Below are 27,414 nucleotides of genomic sequence, written 5' to 3'. Positions count from 1 at the left end.
TCTACGCCTCTATTATCTGGAAGAGCCTCTAATCAATGAATGAGAGCTCGTACGAACCTTGTTCAATTTGCAAACGATTGCCACTCTTTCTGTAAATGGTTGGTTGCATTATTTTAGAAGGAGGAAGATTTTAATATCGTCTTATTAGTAATGAACTAATTTTTTTCAATAAAAAAGGTCGCTAAGGTCTTATAAACTGAGAGACCTGCTCCCTTATTGGCTTCCAATTCCGATCTATCTTCCATTTCCTGTCCATCAAGTTGGGAGAAGAATGAGCAACCGGAGGAGAGCGCCTCCTTCCGTAAGGTGAAGGGCTTTTAGCAGTACCGATTCTAACCTGACAAGGGCTAAGGCCGCCTGTGCGACATCTTGAGTCCCCGCCAGGAAAAAAAACCGATCTTGCTCTTGCCATTACTTGCATTAAGACTATCCTGAGAAGGGCGACGGCCGCCTGTGCAACAACTCCCGTCCTTATCAGGAGAAATCCTCGAATGTCTTTCACCTTACGCAGAATCAGGATCTAACTCCATATACGATGAAGATCCTGGAAATTAGAGTTTAATATTTCCTTAATAAAGTTGTAACCTTTATTACATGTAATAATGAATAAATATTAATAATTCTCTTTATGGCAAACAATTTGAGTGTCTACCGATGATTTCGGTAGTTTCACTTAGTATTTTCTTTGAAATTTCGAAGCGAAATTCATTAAAAAGTTAATAAAAGCGTATGCCGAACCAAAGACCCAGTACTTCCCTGCAAAAGACAGCCCAGAAGATCGATGGCGATAAAACACGAAAATCAAATCAGGAGGATCCGTAAACGTATGTTTACAGTCCAAACGATAGAGAAAAATCTGTCCTTAGAAGGTAATAGTTCCTATTCCTGCCACCCAGCGGCAGGCCGGTAGATCACCTGACCTACCTACCTGTAGCGTGTGCCGCGAAATTCGAATTTCTATCGGGGACGACGGAGTCTATAGCTAAGTATATATCTGACAGGGAAGTTGAATGTATGAAACAGAAAGATTACACAAGGAAAACACACAATGTATCTAATTTTATAATATTTTCTTGCATACAGCAGTCTTTCCGGACAATACGATTCTAAGGGGTCAGTACTATATAAAAAGAATCAAAAACACAAGTGTAATACTGTAATATATAATGTACTAACTGTATCTGCTGTATGTATACTAAATCATAAAAGTTTTCATCAGAATTTTGTGGAGTGAAATTCCTATGAACCGAGGATCAGAGAAAATTATGAAATATACCAAGTGGCAACTCAACTTGATGGTAGGTCAGGGTCGAACCTACACAATACCCGAGAGTGAACCTATATTGCTCATAGTGTGTACAGTAATTTCATATAGTAATCAGTTATTAGATTTACCTTATATGGAAAAATTAATTGCTTCAATAACTATCAACAAGTACAGCCTAACAAAAATGTGGCCAATTGCAGTAGTTCTAACTACTTATGCTTACAGGACGAGCAAAATACAAAAATATCATAAACACTATATACAGTCACAAAACACTATGCACATGGCCCCTGTCCCACTACAATGTTGTGTTGTCATAGGGTAATAATGATCTTCTGTGGGAAAAGACTATGAGAGACAAGAAAGGCAGTGGCAACACTTCAAATTCGGAACAAAAGGGTACATTTGTATATAAACTGAAATGCTTACTATAAGAAAAGTGACAATAAACATAAAAAGTACTGTAGTTGCATACAAATGGGTGCAAGTTGATGAAAAGAATTTCCTGTGAGGTAAAAACAGTATAGTAGAGGAGTGATTGAGGGGGTTTGCTCAAAGTCAGAAATGGGAAAGATAAAGGAGTCAAAAGGGGTACAAAGCTGTATGTTCTTGAAGGAACAAAACTCAAGGGTTGTTGGTTTTATGGTTTTTAGGATGGTTGCATGGCTTTTGGGAGGAAAGTAAAAGCAATTGGTGCAGTATATGTAAAAAAAAAAGGCAAGTGTTTATAAAAAAAATTCTGCCAGTATATGAATAACTTCAACTACAGAAAGTCTTGACAATAGGTTTCATCGTCATTCAGCAGGCATTTTACATAAGAAGGAGGAAATGAGTTTTCAGTTCACTGAAACAATCACCATTTTCATGGGAAACAACCTGTCACCCTCGAATAAACTTTACTTACATCTCTTGCACTGTCTTTCCACTTCAGCTTTGAGCTTCTGATACTTCTCTGTTCTATACACTAACAACCAAGTAAGCCCTGCAAAAAAAGACAGGCAGTAAATTAGAATGGAAACTTTAAAATAAACTACTATACAAATGAAGACAATAACATTTCAACCTAAACAAGCTTGCTATTCAATCTGAAAAATTTACAAGTGTTTACTTCCAAAAAAGAAATGTAAAAAAAAATTATAAGAGTTACAATAAATACAATACTAAGTAAGCATACTCCCCTCATTACTTGGTTAAAAATGACTATATTGACATTATTAGTTTAGATCAACTTTCTTCCAGTCAAAACACAAGCAAGCCATATAACAAAGATAATGAGGGCATTTGTGTCAGATTGATTTTCGTATAAGTTTGCTTGTTTTGAGCTTCACATCACCGATCCGACCATCAATGGTTGGTGCATTTTGTGGGGTATTTAGCAGTGTCTTATTTTAAACTACAAATATAAGACCCCTTATGAAGCTTTCACGCTTTTGTCAAAGCTGCTGTTGCATTGTATCCTCCATTCTAAGGTAAGTTATTTCTTGTAAGTTTTGATTATCGTGTGAAGCATGTTGTCAACTGAGACTTGTTTACTTAAGAGCAGCACAGTGTTACAAGTTCCCAAGTCACTGGAGTATTGTCTCTCAGTTATATGATTTATTATCTATATAGTCCCCACGATGGGCATGTCGGTACATGCATGTCGTCGTCTAGGCTAAGCTAGTCGTGTCCTTCTGTATGCAGTGCGCCTCATTCCTAACATCCTGTGACCCCTGTGGCTAGCGCGTACTGCATTAATACCGCTTGCCAGTACATACATGCTTGCCAAGAATTCTTAAAAATAGCAGATATGGCGCATAGTGCCGTTGTGCCACCGGCTAGCTGCTCCTTTTATATGTAGAGTAGGGGGTCAAAGTTTTGTATGCAGAGTAGAGGGTTAACCGTAAATATGTACCCTCATATGTCTCTACATTGGAAATCATGAAATTTTTGTCTGCCGTATACATTTCAGCCACCCCACTACCAACCCCTGGTTCCCCCAGGAGTGTGAGATGGGAAAAGGAGTGTAATTACTTAATGCTGCCAAATTATAGTATAATCAACTACAAATGCATTGGAATATTTTTTTCCTGCAAACAAAAAATGGAGCTCTTATTAAGATTTACCCAAATTTAGTAGTCCTGCCGATCTATTTCCGATATTCACTGTTACTTGGGTGGTGGTGGTGGGGGGGGAGAGACTTCCAGAGGAAGGCAAATCCCCTTCAGCTAGGTTAAGGCACAGTGCCCTAAGTCAGATTAGGAAGGTAAGTTCTAGTTAGGTCAGGACACAGCATTCTTGGCTAAGGTTAGATTGACCCATTTTCATGGTTGGATTTCTCGTGCCTAAGCCCATCCCCCTAGTGCACATCCACTCCACATAATTCACTAATATTAGAATACAGATACAACCTAGCTATTATACCTACGGTTAGCCCCTCCTCCCCCCCCCCCTAAACCCCTTCAGTGAGCTGGCCTAGACTACCTAGCCTAGGTATGCGAGTCCTGCCTATGACAATGTTAGGCTGCTTTTACGTAATATGAGCTTTCAGGTTTTATTTCTAATTAAAGAGAAATTATCCTCTGAAGCGTTAATGACACTAATTAAAGCTCGCCTATCTGGTACCGTCCATAGCTAGGTTCGAGTTGTGCTACCGGTCAAGTTACTACTATCCTAATAGGTAATAAAGCTTTACCACAAAAATATGGTTCAAACTAAAGTATATTTAACCTAAAACGCAAGACAGTCTATCAATCCTTTATCTTACCCTCGCCAAAAAGCGCAGTGCATATGGATATGACGACGATAAATAAAGTATCGGCCCACATGATGGGAATTTATGAGGTTTCTTTTCAGCCGTCGAAGGAACTGTCAAGTTGTCAACTTTCGTTCATGTCGTCAGCCTCGGCAATCAGAATGTACTTCCCAGTGAACTTGCAGGTCAGTCTTCCTAAGAAGAAAAGAATGCAGTGTATTAAAGTACGCGAGACGAATATTTTGCCAAAGAGTATTATATTGTATATTATTAGTAATATATTATACACAAAAAGCGTTTATTATAAGATATATAGGGATCGAAACAAAATTTAGCGAATCATTTCACAACATAAAGTTTCGAAACAAAGCATATACTATTTTGTCACATACATTCTTCTTACTGACAAATTTATACAAGAAAGAAGGGCATAAAGTCGTATCAAGCTTGGCAATTAATGAAAAAAAGGAAATTTTTTTCACTCTGTATCCCGTTTCATCCCTAAACGGTGTCTTTAAAGTTAATTTTTTCCCTTTGCTTTATCCGTCACTAATTTCTGCTATTTACTGTCATTTTCTTGACATTATTTTTGGAGAAACTTAAGAATATAATTGTTACTTTACTCGAATCAGATATAAATAAGAGAAAATTTCTTACATTTAAGAAAGTAGCTATTATTAAACCAGTTTTAAAAGGTGCAACTGATTATCGAAACATAAGTTAAACGAGGCCGGTTTCAGATTTATCCTTTACGTCCAAATACTAAATATTACACTCTTGGGCAACTAACTATATAGTCATCTGGAAAGTGTATAATACATACATAAAGTTAAACTCTGCAGTCTCCTAAATTGCTGTCTCTGGTCTCAATCTCGATCAATACTGCTTTTGATACAGTTGTGCACGAATTACGTCTCATTAATCTGCAGACCAATGGAATTATTGGAAAAGCCTTTGAATATTTGAAAGACTTGACGGAAAATAACTCTGTACGTTGTAGGTTTCAGAATAGAAACTCTAATAATCTAAACTAAACCCTTGCTAAACACTTACTCATTCAACCCTTAAAATTCACTAACATTCTTACTTATTAAACATAAATAATAATAATAATAATAATAATAAATCACAGTCAAAGCAACTGTTCAATTTGCGAAGGTTACCAGACTTAAAAAGATGGCCGCAAGGAATTGCATTTATGGTAGTTTTATCTATTTGTAGCTGTGATAACCTGTTTGGGTGAAATGATCGGTGGTTATAATCAATTCACAGCAACCATGCCTCTGGTATCCAGCCTCATCCCTTATGACACTCCTGACTGGCTAGTGATCAGCCAGTCATAGGGATGGAAAGTTACTTGCCAACCGCTCCCAAGCTGTCACCATGTAAACATCTCCGCTCCGACCCCTCCTGACAAACATGTCTCATCTCTGCTCTGTCCTCTTCTGATGAACTTAACTTTTGAAAGACATGTCCGGCAGGAGAGGATGGAGTGGAGATGTTTACTCAGTGACAGCTTGGGAGTGACTGGCAATTTTCCAGTCCTGTGACTAGCTGATAACTGGCCAATCAGGAGTGTTGTAAGGGACGGAGCTGGATACCGGCCAATCAGGAGTGTTGTAAGGGACGGAGCTGGATACCAGATGCAAGGTGCTGTGAATTAATTATAATAACCAATTATTTCACCAAAACAGATAATCACAGCTACAAACGGAAGGTATGTAATTGCATATAACTACCAATGTACCACAGCCCAATTAAGAGTCAGACTCACCCTTCCAGAAAATTCAGAGATGCAGTGTCAGTGCAACATTTCATTGATGCTTCTATCAGAGCATATATGGGACCTATGTCCATCTAATTGACAAGTCCAGCAGAAACTAATACTGTAGTTAACAAACTGACCTTCAAGAGCTACTAGCTAAATAAACCACCTAAATGTGCATCTGCTGTTTCAGAGTAACTCATCCTTGTGCCGGGTATCCCAGTACCATGACCGTCTGAAAAAAAAGTGGGACTCCATATTTTAAAAACTAACCTTAGAATCTTCTTGAGAATATAATCTCACGATGTTTCCCACTTACCTTTTACAATACTTCTTTGAACTGAACTAAACTAACTTCACCTAACCTAACCAAACCTAGGGGCATCCCCAAAAAACTGGGGCTGCAATAATACTAGTAGAATACATCTCCGGAATTTGGTGCTGGGACTGGCTTTTGTTCTTAGAAGAACACATCAACAGTACAACAAGTTCTTAGTTGTCATTATCTCTAACATTGATATCAAGTTCTGTTTCTTATGATATTAGCCCTTATTTATGTGACACAAACAGTCATAGATTGTTTAGTTGAAAACACTATTTAGCAACCACTATAAAGATAAAAGATATGAAGAATCCTCAGTACCAATTAAGTGATTATTCTTGCTGTGATAGTGGATGAATTGACATGTGCGACTTGACTGACTAAATCTCTGATGTGGTTACTAGGTTATCCTTTTCTCTACTACTATCCAAAGTTTACTCATGTGCAACAGTCATGTATAAGTGTACATGCTTACTGATTGTGAGTACAGGTACGCTCAGGATGGTAAAAGAAAATGATAATCTGGCAATCATGTCAAAAACCTAGTCAAGTCGTACATGTCAACTCGTCCACTATCACAGAAAAGGTGTCTCTTGGTATTGAGGTTTATTTGTGATATCACATCTATTAGTGTTTTTCCACTAAACCATTGTGAATATTAGTCTAAGTATATAAGGGATAATATCATAAGAAACAGATCTTACAATCCATGTTAGAGATAAAGACACATGGAATCCTACTATCAATGTTAGAGATAAAAACACATGGATGGACAGTAAAACAGCAGATGTAGATTTACATTAAAGTTCTTGAAGGCCAACTGTCAGGGCTGGGTATAGTGCCACTTGCAACATGTTAACTACAGTAGTTACAGTTTCTGGTGGACTTGCAAACTGTAAACAAATGCATCAGTGAAATGCTGAACTAACACTCCGTCTTGATGAAGTTTCAGAAGAAGGTGCGTTTTCCAGACTGTTAGTGCTGTGACACAAAAGAACTCCTTATAGTGATCCTCTTACGGGGCATTTTTCCTGCAAAATTTGCTTTGAATTATGAAATAAAGAGATGGGGGGGGGGGGGGGGCAAGAAAACCAGAGTAGTATCAGCATCAAAATCAAAGCCTTGTTAGGACTGCAATGAAAAGACCAGGACTTTACAGTCTAGTGATGCAGTATATATCCCAGTGTCAACTGAACAACTGGTTTCATTCAAAATGGCTTCGACTTTGGGTGTTTCATCAATTAGATCCTCTGGTTACATAAAGGCACTTCCTAATTTATCATGTGATAGCTCTCTTTTGTTCATTCGAATAGTATTGTATTGTGTGGTTCAACAGGAATGACAAACAAGTACCACTGAACAAGACAATGTTAATCCTAGAGATCTTCAGGCCTTCAAGTTCAGGTGAGGTGCACCATGGGAAAATCGTGTAGTATTGCACTAACTGGGTTCATGGATGCTCATACCCAATGCAGCATAAATAACTTTGTATAAAACACTGATGAATCTGCAGTATACTCCTTTTCAGCACTGTAGCTATAATCATTACCTAGTCAGTTTACTAACATGACTACTTTTCAGGTATATGAGACTTAGTCACCTTGGAAGGACTGCAAGAATTTAGTCTGCCTTAGATATGGCAGTCATTCTACCTATGTCTGGTTGGAGGAAGTAAGCCATAGCCTCACTCCTCAGATAGTGCGACATGGTCATTAATTGAATCCGACTACCCTGCAGATGAAGCCAATTAATTGGGTCCCACGCGGATCCACACACCGTTCATCTTACCTGGGTGGCTGATCTCCTCACAACAAGCATCTCCTGACAAACGTGCCAAGCACAAGCATACAAGAAACCCAGCAGATGTCACTCATCCTTTGTACATATATTCTTAGTACCAGCATTACAATGTCAGCTTTCCAGCTGTATCATAAGTTAATTCGTGTCTTGTATACTGATTTATGTAAATCTTTCCATGATCCAACAAACACAGTTGAGTGTACTCTGACCTCTTATTTGTTTGTCACGTGTCAGTCACTACAATTCCGCTTGCAAGAGCGACTGATCTGTCTGTTGTTTAAATAATGAAGCAAGTTTTGAATGTTACCACTTACTTGAACATGCCTCAGCATAATGGTGACCACGAAGATGACAAGCACAATTAGCCACGATGATGACAGCCTCTCCTTTGACAACGTTGCCGCCACCTCCATATGCCTGCCACCATTCACGCCTCACAACCCGGAACTTGGTTCTTTAGGGCGTCTACCTGCCATATAAGAGCTAAAATATTCTTGGACAATGTGGGGGCAGCCATAGGAGACATGAGGCTATAGCACATCATCTACAAGAAGTTACGCCAATTGGTAACACCACCCACAGCAAAGCAAATCCGAACCAATCTTGGACCTTGTAAAAGAGGTCCTCCTTAAAAAACTACCCCGTCAAACAGTAGGAGCCATTCCCAATGCATAAACTATGCCAATACAAAAATTCCTGCCTTTGGTTGGAATAGTACACAAGGCCCACAAAGTAGCGGTGCCCATACAGCCACCCGTAGCAGCAGCAGCAGCAGCACAATGCAGCAGCAGCACAACGGTCATAGTAAGCAACAGACATAGAATCTGACAGTGACATAGATGGACCAGCAGCCCCCATCCACAAAGGGCACTTCCCCATGCAGACGAACAATAGAAAGACGAGACAGAAGAAAACCAACTGTCAGAGGGAGAGGGAATGTGTTTCTTCCACTGGAAATTTGGAATAAAAGCCAGGAAATGTGAAAAAGACCGACTGTTCTCAAAAAAACATACAAGAGGGTCACATTAATGACCAAAGCAACTAACCGTCAACAGTGAGAAGACCGGCTGCCTGTAAGAGCAGCTGTGCCTGCTCTCTGCTGTCTTTCTTCCAGATACAAATGCAAGGACTCCAGGTGTTTCTTCACCAGGGACGAAATGTCGAACACAGATTTCCTCATCGACACTGGGGCATGCAAATCATTTGTACCAACCAGCTTGCTATTTGCAGGGGGTTGTGCTACACATCCCCTGCTAATATAGGCGGTCCCCGGGTTACGACGGGGGTTCTGTTCCTGAGATGCGTTGTAACCCGAAAATCGTCATAAGCCGGAACATCATAAAATATCCTAAGAAAACCTTACTTATAATGCTTTGGGTGCATTAAAAACTATGTAAACTGCATTCTTATTGCATTTTTCATAAAAAAAACCCTTCAAATATTGATTATTTTGCATTTTTAGTGTCATATTTCATCTGCCAGATCAGTGTTGTAGGCATCGTAACCCTGGAAATAATTTCTGATGAATTGAAAAGTCCCTTAACCTTGGAATGTCCTAAGCCGAGCCTGTTGTAACCCGGGGACTGCCTGTACTGGGGTCGACTGTACTCCAAGTGCTAGGTAATTCCATATCTTCTTAGAATACTTGGGCAAGTTTCTATAATGATGTGCAAAAAAATGTAAACACTGATATATGACCAGCTGTCATGGTAATCGCTTTATAGCGAAGAATTATGTTAAAGGAAATGAAAAATGCATCTTCTTCGAGTAGGTCTGCTGCAAGGAGGCATTGGTGCACGTGTTGGAGGCGCCTGTTCTCATGATTGTTTGTGAATTGCTAGGTGGGATATGGAACTCGACAGGCGCCGACGCGTCATTAGAAACGCCGCATATTATGATGTAAATATTCGCCTAGATCCTTCTAAAAGGTTCCTGTCGTCCCGGGAGTCTGTGATATTCGCTGTTATGCTCCCTCCCCCTTCAGTCCCGCCCCAGATTGCCGTATATATATATATATATATATATATATATATATATATATATATATATGCCCTGAAGAAGTAGAAGAGATTAGAGATCATCAGTGAGAGATAAGAGAAGAAGGAACAGAAGAAGGATAAGAGAGGAAGAAGGCACACAAGAGAGTGGGATCGGATTCGAGTCAAGTCGTCTAGTCAGAGAGAGAGCGACAGAGATATTTTGACGTTGAGCAAGCCTTCAGAGAAGAAACGTCCTACAAGGTGGTTTTGAGGAGTAACTTGCCCTTCGAGTATCAAGAATAGACATTGCTTTCTGCAGTATGGAGTCAAGAAGACGTCTGAAGTTATAGTTCTCCTTTGTGAAGCCATCGCTTAGAACATTGATTTTCGACAGCTGCAAAACTGGCCAGCAAGTATTTCATTATGGCACCGTTGCTCCAGTTCACATACTGTAAGATTTTATTTTTGTTATGTAAATGGGAGAAACCATTCTGCATTTATCTTTGTTAGTAAGCTTGTAAATAAACTTTTGTTCTGTTTGTGTTCCTTTCTATACTCGTATCCCGAGTTTCAACTGTTGGTGCTGAATCTTTTTGTTTATTATATTTAAAAACCTGTATTGGACCCCAGGGGTTCGTGACATTATTGGCGACCTTGCTAGGCTATTTGGCACCGTAACATTGAAGCAGGGAGAATATAGAAAGAACCAGAATGAGTGATATGGTGAAAGAGTTAATATATTGAGTCTGGTTAGCTTCTAGGTCTAGAGGGGAATAACCTCCAGGAGTATGTTGAAAGGAAAGAAAGAGAAAAGTATGACAGATGAAAGAGCGGCTGAGAAAATGCAGCACGAGAGAGAAGCAATGAAAATGCAGCAAGAGAGAGAAGTAATGAAAATGCAGCAAGAGAGAGAAATTTTGGTAATGCAGCAGGAAGAAAGAGAGAAAGAACGTATGCATGAGTTGGAAATTGCTCGGTTAAGGCGAAGTACTCGTAACAGTCAGACAGGCGAGAATGAAAATGGAACTGATAGGTTAGGTATGAGTGCAGTGTTGAAATTAGTACCAAAGTTTGATGAAGAAGATGTAACGATATATTTCATGTGTTTTGAGAAGTTAATGGAAAGAGTAAGTTCTCCTAAAGAAAGGTGCTCTATATTTACAGTCAGCTTTGCATGGTAGGGTGCTTCCTGTGTATAGTTGCCTGTCTAAGGAGGAATGTGATGATTATGATATTGTCAAAGAAACTGTTCTTAGCGCGTACAGGTTAGTACCGGAGGCATACCATAAGAAATTTAGAAGTTTGAGAAAGGACGAGAATATTACGCATGTAGAATACGATAAGAAGTTAGAAAGGCTGTTTTTTGATTGGTTAACTTCTGCTAAAGTTGAGGATTTTGATGGTTTGAAGAACTTAGCGTTGTTAGAAAACTTCCAAGATAACGTATCCCCTGAGATTAAGCTTTATATAGAAGATAGGCGAGAAGTATCTTTTGCAGGAGCAACTAGGCTAGCAGACGAATATAGTTTGACTCATAAGTGTCAGTAAGAAGCGAAATGATCCTTCGTCTGGTAGAGTACAAGGTAGAGTACAAAGCAGTAAAAGTTTCAGTTCTAGTAATAGCAATGCGAGTAAAAGTGACTATTCCTGTTATACATGCGGAAAACCTGGACATACGTCTAAGGTTTGTAAGAACAAAGTGGCATTTAGTGGTTCAGAATTAACTTGTTTTCGATGTAATGGGAAAGGGCATTTAGCGTGAAATTGTGAGGTTGAAAGGAAGGACGTTAAGAAACCAGTGTCTTTAGTTAATCTTTCGTCAAGTAGGAATGATGTGATGAGGGACACTAGGAAATTTTTTGGTGAATTTCTGTCAGAAGGTGTAGTTTCCTCTCTTGGAGGAGTAGATTCGAGAGAAGTAGTCTTGCTTCGAGACACAGGAGCTGCTGTCTCACTAATTAGGAGAGTGTGTGTGCCAAACAGGGCAGAAATCAATTTGAAAGAAAAAGTCATGTTAGGTGGATTTCCTAACACTTGTGTTCTTTGTCCTTTGTTGAAGTTGAATTTAAAGAGTCAGGTAGTGTCAGGAGAAGTGAAACTAGCAGTTGTTGACAGTTTGGCCATTGATGGCATTGACATTATTGTCGGTAATGACTTAGCTTTATCCAAAAATGTGAATCCTGTTGTAAGTGAGATTCCAGTGCCTGAAATGGTAGTAACTAGGTCAGGTTTAAATACAAACTTAGAGAGAGTGGGATCGGATTCGAGTCAAGTCGTCCAGTCAGAGAGAGAGCGACAGAGATATTTCGACGTTGAGCAAGCCTTCAGAGAAGAAACGTCCTACAAGGTGGTTTTGAGGAGTAACCTGCCCTTCGAGTATCAAGAAAAGACATTGCTTTCTGCAGTACGGAGTCAAGACGACGTCTGAAGTTATAGTTCTCCTTTGTGAAGCCATCGCTTCGAGCATTGATTTTCGACAGCTGCAAAACTGTCCAGCAAGTATTTCATTACGGCACCGTTTCTCCAGTTCACATACTGTAAGATTTTATTTTTGTTATGTAAATAGGAAAAACCATTCTGCATTTATCTTTGTTAGTAAGCTTGTAAATAAACTTTTGTTCTGTTTGTGTTTCTTTCTATATTCGTATCCCGAGTTTCAACTATGGTACTTTGAGATACGAAATTAATCCGTTCCGAGGAGGCCTTCGTATCAAGAGTTTTTCGTATCTTGAACCACATTTTACATGTAAAATGCCTAATCCGTTCCAAGTCCTCCAAAAACATCCCAGTAAATTTCATAATAAAGCTAAATTGACCTATAAACAATGAAAGACTACAACAATTTGGACCATTCAGTACCTAACTTAATACATACTAGTAGTACTAATATGTATGTACCTGTAAATAAAGTGTATTAGTGTACATGGTATACAAGAAATACTGTACGTACATACGTATGAATGTAGTAAAATGTGGAAGCTTACCTTTCGAGTGAGGCTATCTCCGAAAGTGGCGACAGAGGAGGAGGACAAACGATAGAAAACTTCTTATAGTACGTACACTTAACTTTACAAAACACATAAAAAAATGTCGGGAAAACATAAACTAAACTTTACGAAACACATTAACAAAACTGTAACACTTAACTTTACAAAAAAACTTGAAAATAATTAAATTTTTTGTCTTTTGATTTTTAACATTTTTTTTACTTTTTTATACTTAACGTTTTTTTTTTTTTATACAAAATTTCAATTTCTTCACCACTTTCAACTTAATGTTTTTTTGTAGTATCGCTTGGTTCTTTCTTTTTGCTTACTCCTACTAAAGGCCTCTTTAAAAAATAACTATCCAAGGAAGATAGCTTCTGCCTGCTTTTGACAATGTTCCTGAAACGACTCAAGCAAACGTCATCGAACTGTGCAAGCATACGACCTGTGTAAGCCTTTTCAGGGTGTCTCTTTTCTACGAATGATTGCACCTTATGAAAAGCAGCTAGAGCATCCTTAATTTCTGCCGTTGTCATAGCGTTGTCGTCCTCCTCCTCGCCACTGCTAGAGAACTCTTCTTGAACGACGTTATGTTGCATGGCCTCCAACTCCTTCAGGTCATCCGTCGTAAGCTCCTCTTGGTGCTCCTCGAGAAGGTCATTGATGTCGTCCTCGTCGACGACCAGCCCCATGGACTTGCCGAGTGAAACGATCTCGTGAAGATCTGGTTGCGAAACAGTTTCAGGATCGTCAACTGTTCCTGAATCTGCAGCACCAGCTTCGCCCACGTCAAATCCCTCGAAGTCTTGGGCGGATACGGCCAGAGTTTCCTCCACAAGAATTCAAGGTTCGCCTCGAAACCTCCTGCCAAGCTTGGTCGATGAGTTGGATACATATCACAAAATCGAAATGCTCCTTCCAAAATTCACGCAAGGTGAGGTCTGTGGTATCGGTGATGTCAAAACATCTCTTGAAAAGATGTTTCGTATACAGCTTCTTGAAGTTCGACATCACTTGCTGGTCCATGGGCTGGAGGAGAGGGGTGGTGTTAGGCGGAAGATAAGGAACCTTGATAAACGAATACTCCGCTAGGATATCTCCTCGAGGCCAGGAGGGTGAGCAGGGGCATTGTCCAACACCAGTAGACATTTCAGAGGGAGGCGCTTCTCTTCCAAGAATTTCTTCACTGTCGGGCCAAAACACAGATTTACCCACTCGGTGAACAAAAGTCTCGTTACCCAGGCTTTCGCATTAGCCCTCCACATCACTGGAAGCTTCTCCTTAAGCACTTTGTGGGCCTTGAAGGCTCGAGGAGTCTCCGAATGATACACAAGTAGGGGCTTCACCTTGCAATCCCCACTGGCGTTCGAACAAAGTGCGAGCGCAAGCCTGTCTTTCATAGGCTTATGCCCGGGTAGCTTATTCTCCTCCTGCGTGATGTACGTCCGACGAGGCATTTTTTCCCCAAAAAGGCCAGTCTCATCACAGTTGAAGACTTGAAGAGAACTGTAACCTTCATTGAGTGTCATCTCTTCGAATGTCTTAATAAAGGCTTCGGCCGCTTTCGTGTCCGAGCTGGCCGCCTCCCCATGCTGCACCACCGAATGGATGCCAGTCCGTTTACGGAATTTTTTGAACCACCCATGAGAAGCCTTGGACTCTGGGGTTGGCATCGATGTCCCTTCTCCTCTGTCGTCTTTGGCCTGGGCAATCAAATCTGCCTTGTGGCAGATTGCCATCTCCGTTATCGTATCGCCAGCAATTTCTTTGTCTTTTATCTAGACAAGAAGCAGCCTTTCCATCTCATCGTGCACGTGGCTCCTCTTGCTGGACAAAATAGTGACGCCCTTGGAAGGTGCAGCTGCTTTGATGACATCCTTCTGCTTAAGGATGGTGCCTATTGTTGATGGATTTCGGCCGTATTCCTTGGAAATAACACTCAACCGCATACCAGCTTCATATTTTTTAATGATCTCCATCTTCGTCTCCAAAGAAAGCATCCTCTTCTTTCCTACTTCAACTTTCTTGGGACCCATGACTACGTATATACTATGCGTAATTAAGTTATGTAGTACGTATACGTATGAAGTAAAGTTCTCACACAACACAATAAAGTGGTACTACAACGAAATCACTAACAAATTTACGATAATAAACAAAATCGTATAGAATGAATGAATTCCGCGTGCTTACGATACCGATGATGCCACGAAGTGGCCGAAGAAGCACGCCGCTACGTAGATGCATGATGGGAGAGATGCTGACCAATAGGAGAGCAGGATCTTATGGCGGTGACTAGCATCAGGAAGTAATGGGAGAGCGGGAGGATGGTGGCGAGTCTACTCAGTTGGCGGCGCGCGAGTTTTAAAATTGTTATCGGAAGTCCGGGCGAATCTCGGACTTAACAGCAACAACCTTTCGTATCTTGAACAATTTTCGTATGTAGAGCCACAAAAGTCTTCGTATTTGCTTTCGTATCTCGAGTTTTTCGTAAGTTGAGCCTTTCGTATCTCGAGGTACCACTGTATTTGGTAGTATGCAAATCTTAGTATTGAGAACTCTTCCTCATAATCAACATAATTACGATCATGATATGAATTTGGTGCATAACATATTCATAAATCTTGCTTAAAGGCAAATAAAGGCAAACTAACTTCAATAAACATTTCTGGTGGTTCGTTTGTTTGTATGGTGTTTTTACATTGCATGGAACCAGTGGTTATTCAGCAATGGGACCAACAGCTTTACGAGTCTTCTGCACCACGTCGAGAGTGAACTTATATCACACCTCAATGAAATGCCTGGGAATTGAACTCGTGTCCCCCGAAGAGGCAGGCCAAGACCTTATTGATCATGCCACTGAGGCGCCTTTTTCTGGTGGTTCAGAAGCATTCAATGATACCTTCCACCCATTTCTTGGCTACTTTCCTGTCTCAATGCTCTTTCTGAATATGATATTGTTATGATACAATAAAGTTTGTTCATACTTACCTAGCAGATATATATATAGCTGTATTTTCTGAAGTCCGACAGAATTTCAAAAACTTCCGGCACACGCAGTGGTCAGCCAGGTGGATAGTACCCATTCCCGCCGCTGGGAGGCGGGTATCAGGAACCATTCCCATTTTCTATTCATAATTTTATTTCCACTGTCCCCTGAGGGGGGTGGGGAGGGTGGGTGGGTACTTGATTATATATATCTGCCAGGTAAGTATGAACAAACTTATTGTATCATAATATCATTTTGTTCATGAAACTTACCTGTCAGATATATATATAGCTGAATCCCACCGTTGGAGGTGGGAAGGGACAGAATAGAAGGATTTTGGGAAACAAATGCATGCAGATGATTTACATCTTGGTCCCACCTGTTAGCATAGCTGACTTCGTGATTACTGTCACCCAAGTCTGCTTCTGCTTTACTAGAGTTGCCAGCGAGGTAGAGACCTATATAGCTGGTGCACTCCAGATGATCTGTCAACGGGGGCGTGACCACAATATAACTAGACCATATTGACCATACCATGAGGGCTAAGAAGTTAAAACAAATAATAAATAAATAAATTAAATATACATATATATATATATACATATAAATAATATATATATATATATATATATATATATATATATATATATATATATATATATATTATATTATATATTATATATATCACCACCTGACCAACCTAGCCAAAGTTAAGGTGTTTAACTAAGGCTTAAGAGTTAAGAAGTCGCCATTGGCGGCGACTCAATAACTAAATTAAGAGCTCTTCCTAACCATTTTCTACAGGATAGGATGAGTGGTACTTCTTGCCCCCAAGATTGTGTCTGCAGACACGTATGGCCCTAACGAGCAGCAGATCTCATATGCCGTCTTCACATCCCGCAGGAAGTGTGAAGCGAACACAGAGTTGCTTCGCTAAAACGTGGTACTCAGTATGTTACTGAGTGCCATGCTCTGTTGAAATGCTTCCAAGGCCGCGCCCTCACCTCGTGAGCATTCAGATCAAAAGATTTCAAATCTTTGTGCAAACACAATGAAGGAGCCTTTTTGAAAGAACTCCTTAACACTAAAGCCAAGCCAGGGTGTTCTTTGATATGGGCAAGTCTGGTCTTTTTCGGAACACTGCAGATTGTCCGAAGGACTTCGACTTTTAGTTTTATGTAGATAAAACTTGAGAGACCCGACAGGGCACAGGACTCTCTCTGGCTCTTGCCCAATACCTTGTGCCATCCCTTGATTCCAAATTCCTGGCCCAAGGACTAGACGGGTTTCCATTCTTAGGCCACAACGGAAGGTTTAGCGAACACACCGCATTGTGTTCCCTAAAGCCAAAACTTCTGACGATGGCTTAAAACCTCACTAACCCTCATGTCGTATCTAGAGTGGTTAGAAAATAGGCCTTTCTGGTCACGTGCAATAAGTTAACCGAAAGGAGAGGTTCGAAATGCTTTGACATCAAGAACTTCAGACTACGTCTAAGTTCCATATAGAAAGCTTCGATCTGGACATGCACAGTCAGTCCGTCTGTACTAAAGTCAGGTGACCGACCAGGTGACCAGTCAGACAAATCAAGGACAGCAAGGCTGTACCCTGAAGACTATAATGCACTATTCTTCGCTGAAGGATGAGTGTCTGGACTGCCTGGGCGATTCAAGCTAAGCAAACCTTGGGGGTGTATCAACTCAACCCAACGTCGTCAGCGAATCAACTCATGAGCAACTCCTGACTCGAGCTTCTGGTGCCAGGAGAAAGGAGCGCAGAGCAAAAAGGCGATTCAGTCCCGAAGGACGAATGCCTGACAGTCCAACCTGGTCTCATGTTACACGATCATCGGGGGTGTATCAACGTAACCGACTTCGTCAACAAGAAACTCAGGGCTACTAAATGTCGCCTGATCTCGCACGAGTGTCTGACTCTGAGAAAACAGGTGAGACAAAAAGTAGATGGTGAGCGAGTTTCGAGATTCCACCAAACTCAAAGATCGTGAAGGGCTTTGTTGTTTGACAGAAGCAAATCTCTGAGCCCAAAGGCCGTCAACAACATATTTGCGTATTCTTTAATAGTTGTGACTGCCAGCTTATCCCATTCTTCAGACAGAAAGGGAAGACAGTAATCTTATTCCTGTCAACATCTCAATAGTCTGAACGTAGTTAGACTCGGAGCGGAGAGCTTATAGGTTCCTTTCGTGTTAGAATAGACCAACTCTCTCGGAAAAGGTCCTTGGAAAGTGAACTAGGAAGGACGTGACCTCTGTGAATCCAGGATCTTGAAGGCCAACATGGGGCGATCAGCGTCATTGTCGCTCCCTGTGACGTCATAAATCATCTTATTACATTTCCTAAGCATTTGAAAAAAGGGGAAGAGACTAAACATCCACCCCCTTTCAATACCATAGGATGGCGTGTAATGCTACCGCTCCCGGATCGAGAATAAGGGAGCAGAGAAGAAGAAGCCTCTTCGTCCTCAACATAGCGAAGAGATGAATGAAAGGACGTCCCTAAAGTCTCCACAACTCTCAACATACTTCTAAACAAAGATTCCACTCGGAAGTCAGTAGTTGCTGCGTCGACGAGAAGATTCGTAGGACTTTTGCAACTGTAACGAACCTCTAGAGGATCGTACGTTCTATGCCTGTTCTCATACATAAGGCTAGGCTTTCTTGTAACTCGAACAGAGACCGAGAGAAGATCTTCTTAAGATATGAGAGAGCTGTGGAATATCCGAGTTGATCTGACCAACTGGTTCCAAAAAACTCGTTTCGAGGGGAGGACTGGAGGGGTACGACCGAATTGATTCCACTTCTTTCAGATTATGTTCCAGGACATCTGAAACCCTCTCCAGATTTCCGGCACCTTCTCTCTATCACCTCAGGTGATACTTGACGCACTGAGAGGTGTTCAGAATCATTCCTAGATCTTGGATACAATTTCAGTTTTCTGGTAGGAAAAAACTGTAGAGGTCTGAATTGCAGTATATTCAGGGAAACAAACTTCTTCAGGAAGGAAATGGTCCCCAGCATGCTCATCCATTCCCTCACCGAGTATGCTTACTTCCCTAATAAGGCTGCGCTTTGCCTAAGCAGGGGAGCATATAATAGTGCAATGTTGCGGTAGACTCATAGTCCTATACCGTGTAGTAACGAGCACCGAAAGAAGTAAGAGATATCTCTGTTGAACATAGTAAGGCAAAACGAATGCAATGTTTATTCATTCATGTAATAAATCCCCTCAATCTTAGGCTAAAGTCCGTGATTGTAGGGCAGAGATACAGTTAGTCAGTCAAACCCGCAGGAGAGAGAGACGTAACCGCCAGCGCAGAGATGCGGTTAGTCAGTCAATCCCGCAGGAGAGAGAGATGTAAGATTTCGCGGATGACAGCGAACGAGCTGATACTGGCTCGGTTGGACTGGAGGACAGTGACAGCAGCTTACTTTCGTCGTCCCTTACCGTTATGCCTGGGTTGCCAGCTACTCTATTCTACGAAGAAATGGGTCCGTTATTTTTTTAGCAGAAAGAGACTCTCAAGCTGGTATATTTAAGCGAAACAGAAAACGCTAAATATAGAGGTGCTTTTGTGTCGTCATAACACTACCATACAATAGTAAAAGATAAATCGGAAACTCCTGGAAGGCTGCAGGGAGTAACGATTAAATGTCCTTAAAATAATAGACAATAGACCTCTCGGTTGCCATCCGAAGAGGTAACTACAGCAAGCGTATATGACTTACTTGACAAAACGATAGTATATTGTCAATCGGGGAAAGTCACTGAATTGACATTGACAAAACGTAATCCAGGAAGTCGAGCATATTATTTTTCCGATTCGCGTATCAATCGAGGAAGGGGCAAGAATCCTGTTAAGAGACTGGGCTTACGGCAGGTAGGACCCCGATGTTCAACTTCGGCAGCGTAGTCCCGAACTAAGAACTAACAAAATCTATCATCTGAAAAGCCCCTTCAGATGGACTAAAAAGCTTGCAAGCTAAATTTATTGGCAGTATGGCAAAGGAAGTCCTGTCTTGCGCTTTCCTGAAGAGCGTCCTCTTGATGAGTGCCTTTGCAAGAATCCTACCGAACGTTTTCGAGCATCATGACGTGGAGGACATTGAGCTTTTACATAACCCGTAACTGCCTTATCGCAAAGTCTTGACTGCGGTAGAGCAAACGAGATCTTCCCTTGAGCTTTCCTTAACTCCATCCACCTTTGCGAAAAGCAATATAAATTGAAAGAGACCTCTTGAATTCACGAAACCCGAGGTCTTGCTGGGTTTCGAAGACGAAGTTGTCTGCTCACTTAAAGCTTCCTCCGAAGCACTGCTTACTTCACATTCTTTGCAGGTGAGGTAGAAAGTATCACCGAAGGTAGAGGTAAAAATTCTTTAGGCCCAAATCGTAAACAAGAGCTTGAAGAGTTCAACAGAAACGTTCAGCCAGGCGACACACCTGGCGTGCGCTCGGCGTCCACTGGTGCGCGTTTGGCGTGCACCCCCACGCGCCTGGCGTCCATCCGAGCGTCCCGTCCAAGCCGAGTGTCAAAAGAAGCGTGCAGAAAAGCGTCACGCTCCTGACAGGCATAAAAACAAGCGAGAGAAACTGCCTTCAGGGAAGAGCGAGATACATCTTGGAGAGAAATCCGACTGCACGAAGCAGTCTCAGGAGAAGGGTTGATCATGTGAGAATACGAGGGGCGAGGGAACGCCTTCTTATTCTCACAGTAAGAAAGCTCGGACGTCTGCTCTCAAAAGCGTCCTGCTACTATGACTTCTTTTTTGTATTTCTCGGTGGAAAGACGTACACGTGATCAGGCGACGTTCGCCTTCTTACTTCTCACTGAAACGCATAACGAGAGAGAGGAGAGAGGACGTGAAGCTTCCTCTTCTATAAAGCTTCTATTTAGGGGGCGCGAGTCCTTCCGAAAGCTCCAACCCCTGCGCGGGGAGGACGCTTCGGAGGACGAGAAGCAATCCTTCAGGATTCGTGCACGTGCACGCACTTTGGCAGCCTGGGAGTATCTTCAGGTCTGCCGAAGGCATGTCAGATCAGTGGAGGTTCCTTGTAACCTTCCTTCGGCTTTCGACATGCTCTCTCCCTGTGTTCCTGGGAGTCAAGCAGAGGTCCAGGCCTAGAGGCGAAATAAGGCCGATCTGACGCACCCTCCACTACACAAGGGGCACTGTCGCTGCACTTAGCCACTTCACTTTTGCTCTCTAAAGCAAGCACTTTCGATTCTAAGTTACGAATCGATAGAGTATTAGAGAAAGGGCAATACCCTCTACAGACACTGTTTTAGGGCCCGAAGGCAACACTATAGGGTTAGGAGTAACAATTACAGAAGTAGCACTCTTCACAACAATGAAGGAGAGCGAGCACCTCTCGCAGGCATATTCATAGCCCGTAGGCCATACTACAGGGTTAGGCAAAATAAAGTCTACAGGAAGGTTAGCAGGTTCACTACCCTGACTTTTGTTTACTGATTAATTGCGTACATACGAATCATAAGTCTTCCTTACGGAATTAGACAAAGTCTCACACTCCTTACATGACAAATCTCAACAAAGAAGCATAGTTCCGCGCTGGCCGAGTGGTTTTCGAGCTGGGCTGCCAATCCGGTGGTCTCAGATTCGATTCCCGGCTTGGCCAACGCGGAATCAGAGAAATTTATTTCTGGTGATAGAAGTTCATTTCTCGATATAGTGTGGTTCGGATCCCACAATAAGCTGTAGGTCCCGTTGCTAGGTGACCAATTGGTTCCTAGCCACGTAAAAATATCTAATCCTTCGGGCCAGCCCTAGGAGAGCTGTTAATCAGCTCAGTGGTCTGGTAAAACTAAGATATACTTAACTTTTTCAACAAAGAAGCAAGACCCATATCCCTCGTGCATACCAAGTGCGGATCTACCGAAGCTTTCGGTAGCCACACCCTATCTTTGCAGACAACACCCTCTGAAACTAGCCTAACTAGATTCAGATATCTTATGCAAAAATGAATCAAATTCAAATCAATTTAAGATAGCGTATGCCTAGCCACAAATCCAAGTAAATAAATCAAAAGACAATTAGGATACTTAGCGGCAATGAAGTTTCCAAAATCCTAAGATGGAGGTACTGAAAACAGGTGTTTCCAGCACTGGCGACAGAAAAATTATGAATAGAAAATGGGAATGGTTCCTGATACCCGCCTCCCAGCGACGGGAATGGGTACTAACCACCTGGCCGACCACTGCGTGTGCCGGAAGTTTTTGAAATTCTGTCGGACTTCAGAAAATACAGCTATATATATATCTGACAGGTAAGTTTCATGAACAAAACTAAAATTTTATTTTCTATAAACTGTGATTATCTGACAAGAATTAAATAAAAGCCAGGTAAGACTCCAGGACTTTAGATTAGGATTGGTTAAGATAGGTTACTAAACCTAAGTATTTTAATCATTTTGGGTTTTCCTTCATCCAAAGTTCCCAGTTTCCTACCGTGGTCCTCCAAATTACCTAAGCCAGGCTAGTGTTTACGAGTTATTAGGGTAAACAACCGACTGGACTAGCCGAACCACTGACTACCGCGTTTGTGGCCACCCTCCGAAAAAGTACTTTAACACGTCCTGACACCAGAGATGGTCATCAGTCATGAGTTGTTGGTGGTGAGAGGTGCAGCTCGAGACCTCTACTCTTATTTCAAAGGAAGCATTTTCTCCAAAGTTAGAAATTAAGGCCATATTTTAAGATTAAACAGAGGGTAATGAAAAGTGCAGCCATATGCAGTGCATACTGCCTCCATGATGCTTTCAAAATTTTTACTTACAACTATAAATATTTAGAAGATTGACGCCATCTCAATGTTTGTGGAGTCGCTTGTGTCAACAAACTTCCCATTTCCTGCGCTAAATCCGTACACCACTTGTACCCATAGACGCTGGGGCACTTTCATCACAACAATCGTAAACACAGACTTCCAACCAATACTTTTTTAAGGAAACTACGATTTTTGGTAGAAGAAGCGTGCACTAGATAATTATTTAAATAAATAGTTAAACGGCAGTATAAAGTCATGAATTGCATAAATATTTTTACATATTCATGATTATTAATTTGAAAATATCGTTGTTGAAAAAGTATAACTAGATTCCTGACTCAAATATCAACAGTTTTGCTTGTGAACAGTACCTCAGGCGTTCTCAATTGTTTATCAGTGTTGCCAATTGGTATGTATTTACTCTCCAAACTGGGTATAAGACTCACACAAAACCCGGGAAATAAGTGAAATTAGCGTGCAGTAACTATTTGTAGTATATATACATATTACAGCAATTTTATCATTACTGCATTACTATGACAACTAGAATTTATGGAAACAGTTTGTAAATGCATCGGCGTATGTGTGAAGCTCCACTAGATTGGCAATGATGAGTCATCTTGCCATCGTTTGCTCGTATGTACTTCAGAAATATGTGTAATTTTTCAGGGTTAACTTGGTTGCAACAAAAGGAATAATAGACATGAATTAAATAAACATTTTGAAGTAACAATGTAAAGTTAAACTAAATAATGAGTAAAGTAAACAATTAAGGAATAAAGCTTTGCACCTCATAAACCGTGTACTCATGTGCTGCCCGTAACTGTGTTTGTGGAGTGAGCGCTTAGGAACCAGGAACCGTAGCGTAGTTCAAGTGCATTTGGAGTGAATTAAGACCAAAATGTGTATAATTACACTCAAATAAGTACTGTGGAGTTTCAGTTGTGATGGCAGTGAGGATAAAACCACCGATTACAAGGGAAAAATTAATTTCAGTTCAAACCATGACCCCAGGAATAAAAAGTTTCATACTTTCACTAATATAGGCAACAAAATGTTGTTTTATTGTAGTGATTACAACTGCAATCTTGAGTAAGATCAATAAACGTTACATATATACGCTAACATTGTTCGAATGAGTGCTGGGAAGGCTGAGAAAGATGGTGGCGTGTCACGCGGTTGCCGCCACATTGGATTTTAAAACTCCCTTGAAAACATATTTTACTAAGACCTTATGTGCTTATTTTAGTTCGCATGCCACTTTCATATATCAAATTATGTTGACGAAACTTCAATCCTTTGAATGGTATGGCTTAAAGATGTAATTGTATTCTTGTTTTACCAATTAAATATCGAGTGAATAAGGCTGAGCCCCACGATGATGATGGATCGACTGCGGTGTTTCCCCCTAATGTACCGAATATTAAAAATGTACAAAACATAGCTACACTAAAATATATTAAACTCATATCATCAATTCCTGAATATAATTAGTATGGTTTGAAGTACTTTTTTTTCAAGACATTAGTAGGCTATGTCCTTCTATTAGGTTATGATTCAAACTAAAACCACTTGCAATAAAACCAAGTGTAAAAACTACTCAGCCTAATAACTGTAACTAGAATAGCATAGGCAGCGGTAATTCTAAGCCCGCATTCCGCTATACAGTAGACTATGGCAGTTGACGTTTTCCTATGTTATTTTACCTGCTGAAGAAGAATTTAAAGTAATATTTATTCGGTCGACTGTAATTAAACTGCAACTTACCTTTGAAGACAACATGCAGGTACAAGGGGTGCAATGTACCAATGTACAGAGTTCAAAGGTAAATAATAGATTAGTTACAGTCGACTGGCAAAATATTACCTTAAACTCTTGTAAAGTAAGCAAAATAACATAGGAAAACGTCAACTGCCACAGTCTACTTCGACTGAACAACCTTCGAAGTTTTGGTTTGGGGCCAAGAAACGTAAACAAACTGCCATATTTGAATGCTAGTAGGGGGTGTGGGATACATAACCAACAGGGAGCCTTTTGTCCGGTAAAGGGGGAGGGGTACTGAGAGAAGAAGGCACAGGTACGAGTTGGTAAAGCCACGCTGGCATATGATGTGAAATAACAATTCCCAATAAATATCACCAACATCAAGAGCACTAAACCTTAGGAACACCAAAATAATTGATGTAACAAAATAATGTACATAAAGATTAGGAACCTTACCTTAAATGTTACATAAGCACCTTCACCTTCCTTTGTAAGTCAAGCCTATCGTCGACACAATGAGGGGGGGGGGGGGGCTGTGAGAAACAGGGTAGGGAGGATGGGGTGGGGGTAAATATTTACGCCGGTAAAGAAAAATAAAGCACAAACACGTGCATATATTATATATATACACAGTTTTACACATCTGGTACTTAAGTATAAATTACAAGTACAAGTCAAGAGGCCATTTTAGTGAATAATGAATAGAATATTATCAATTTTCAAGGATCAGAGTGGCCAGTTCTAGGAGTAATTGAACTTAACAAGAAATGTTGAGACGAATTGTAAAAATTGTGTAACCTGACTAGTGGTGCTCCGCCCCCATACCCTCCCTTCAAGAAAGAAAGTTAAAGCAAGAGTAACTTATCGGTTAGGATACTAACCTAACCAACCTAACCTAGTAGAACGTGTTACCTGACCAGGGGCGCTCTGCCCCCCATAACCCCCCTTAGGGAAGGCATCTTAGAAGTGTGACATATAGGTTAGGATACTAACCTAACCTAACCTAGTAAAACATGTTGCCTAATGGGGGGGGGGCAGACCCCCTTTAAGGAAGGCAATCTTGGAAGTGCAATATATAGGTTAAGATACTAAACCTAACCTAACCTAACCTAGTAGAACATGTTACCTGACCGGGGGGCTCCGACCCCCCATACCCACCTTACATAAAAACAGTCTTAGAAGTGTAACATATAGGTTAGGATACTAAACTAACCTAACTTAGTAGAACATATTACCTGACTGGGGGCGGAGTACCCCCCTTATATAAAAACAGTCTTAGAACGTGTTACCTGACCAGGGGCGCTCTGCCCCCCCATAACATACAGGTTAGGATTCTTACCTAACCTAGTAGAATGTATTAACAAGACTGGGGGGTTGGGGGGGCCATCCCGTAACCCCCTTGAGAAAGATGATATAATATGAAAGTAAATATAACAATAAGTAAAATGTTATCAAGAAATTGTTATGGATCAAAAAGGCATGCAAGGGTGAATATAAAAAAAGAAGGGAGAAAAAATGCATGTGTAATTTGGAATGTCTAAAATGTAAAAATGTAATACCATCAATTTTCATGTCATTGATGGAATGGTCTCGAAACGTCCTAAAACCTCCTTCTAGCGTGGCACCCCTCAGGAGACTTTCAGGGGCCTGCCCTCAATTGTAACGTAATATTGTAAGATATATAGGGCAACATTATGAAGTGAGAACAAGTCAGTGCACATATTTTGATAAACAAGTTAGTGCACAATACTATGATAAAAGGAACTGAAATAAAAGCTTGAAATAATATACACGATTACAAAACAGATGTGGAAAAGGAATATATGTAACAATGCATGAATCCCCCCAAATCCTCCTATCGCAATGTGGGGTTAATAATGTAAGATGATTGGTTAAATACATGTAAACCAACCCCCTCCCACAAAAACCACCATCATTTCTCTCCTTAGGAAGTTTGTTTCTTAAACAAAAGCTGCCTTATATCACGGCGCATGTGTAGTAGGGTTCAGCGTTGTAATAGCAGTAGTAATAAAAGGATTTCGGCTATGTAATGGCTCCATTATCGGTTTATTTATCGCTTTATTTCAGCTTGTATTTTGTGTTTCAAATGTCATAAATAAGAGGAAATAACACAATAACACAGCAAACCCTTCCCCCAAGTGTTTCACCCCACCCAAAACCCTGTATTCTCATCGGTCCCCCTTACCGTAGGATAGAGTTGAACAGCATAATCCTCCCAAATGTTTTACCCCACCCAGAACCCCGCATTCTCATCAGTCCCCCTTACCGTAGATTACAGGTTAATTACAGCTGGCCAAAAAAATATTACTTTAAATTCTTGTTCAGGAGGTAAAACTGTATAGAAAAACGTCAACTGGCATAGTCTAGTTCGCCGCGGTATAAGGGCTTAGATCTACCTAGGCTGCTGTTAATCTTGCCCAATGGGATAGTTATTCATTAAGCTACCCCATGGAAGCTTAATTCACATTACTTCACACAAAGAATTACATGTAATAATTTAAAATGGATTAAATGCGGAATAAGACATAAGCTACATTAGAATACTTTGTAAACAACATCAACCTGCCATTTAATTACTCTAATAAAATAGGTAGGCTACTACTAGGCTAGTACCTATGGTACTGACAGATTCCTGTGAGTGAAACTATGGACTCGTCAATTTCGCCCACGATTAGACACACAAGACCAAATAAATGGTTTGAAAGTTATTGTAATATTACATATGCGGAATAAGACATAAGCTACATTAGAATACTTCGTAAACAACATCAGTCCGCCATTTATTTACTCTAATAAAATAGGTAGGCTACTACTAGGCTAGTACCTATGGTACTGACAGATTCCTGTTGAGTGGAACTATGGACTCGTCAATTCCGCCCACTGTTAGACACACAAGACCAAATAAATGGTTCGAAGTTATTATCATATTACAAAAAACTAAATACTGACTTACGGATATTAAAATTATTCCATTACTCCAT

General features: G+C 40.7%; 1 protein-coding gene across 1 annotated transcript in view; it reads right to left on the bottom strand.

The window, feature by feature from the left end:
• The window catches only part of LOC135197055 (calcium load-activated calcium channel-like), a 68,245-nt gene that overhangs the window by 40,739 nt on the left and 92 nt on the right, over positions 1-27,414 (bottom strand). Inside the window, exons 1-3 of the mRNA XM_064223993.1 lie at positions 27,387-27,414; positions 4,014-4,196; positions 2,172-2,249 (exon numbers count right to left, since the gene is read on the bottom strand). The exon at positions 27,387-27,414 is cut by the window's right edge and continues 92 nt beyond it. Of these exons, the coding sequence (XP_064080063.1) occupies positions 2,172-2,249; positions 4,014-4,074 (139 nt within the window). The 5' untranslated portion in view covers positions 4,075-4,196; positions 27,387-27,414. The remainder of the gene's footprint in view (positions 1-2,171; positions 2,250-4,013; positions 4,197-27,386) is intronic.

This window comes from Macrobrachium nipponense, chromosome 18, assembly GCF_015104395.2.
Source record: "Macrobrachium nipponense isolate FS-2020 chromosome 18, ASM1510439v2, whole genome shotgun sequence".
NCBI lineage: Eukaryota > Metazoa > Arthropoda > Malacostraca > Decapoda > Palaemonidae > Macrobrachium > Macrobrachium nipponense.
This window is presented reverse-complemented; position numbering and strand designations above follow the sequence as displayed.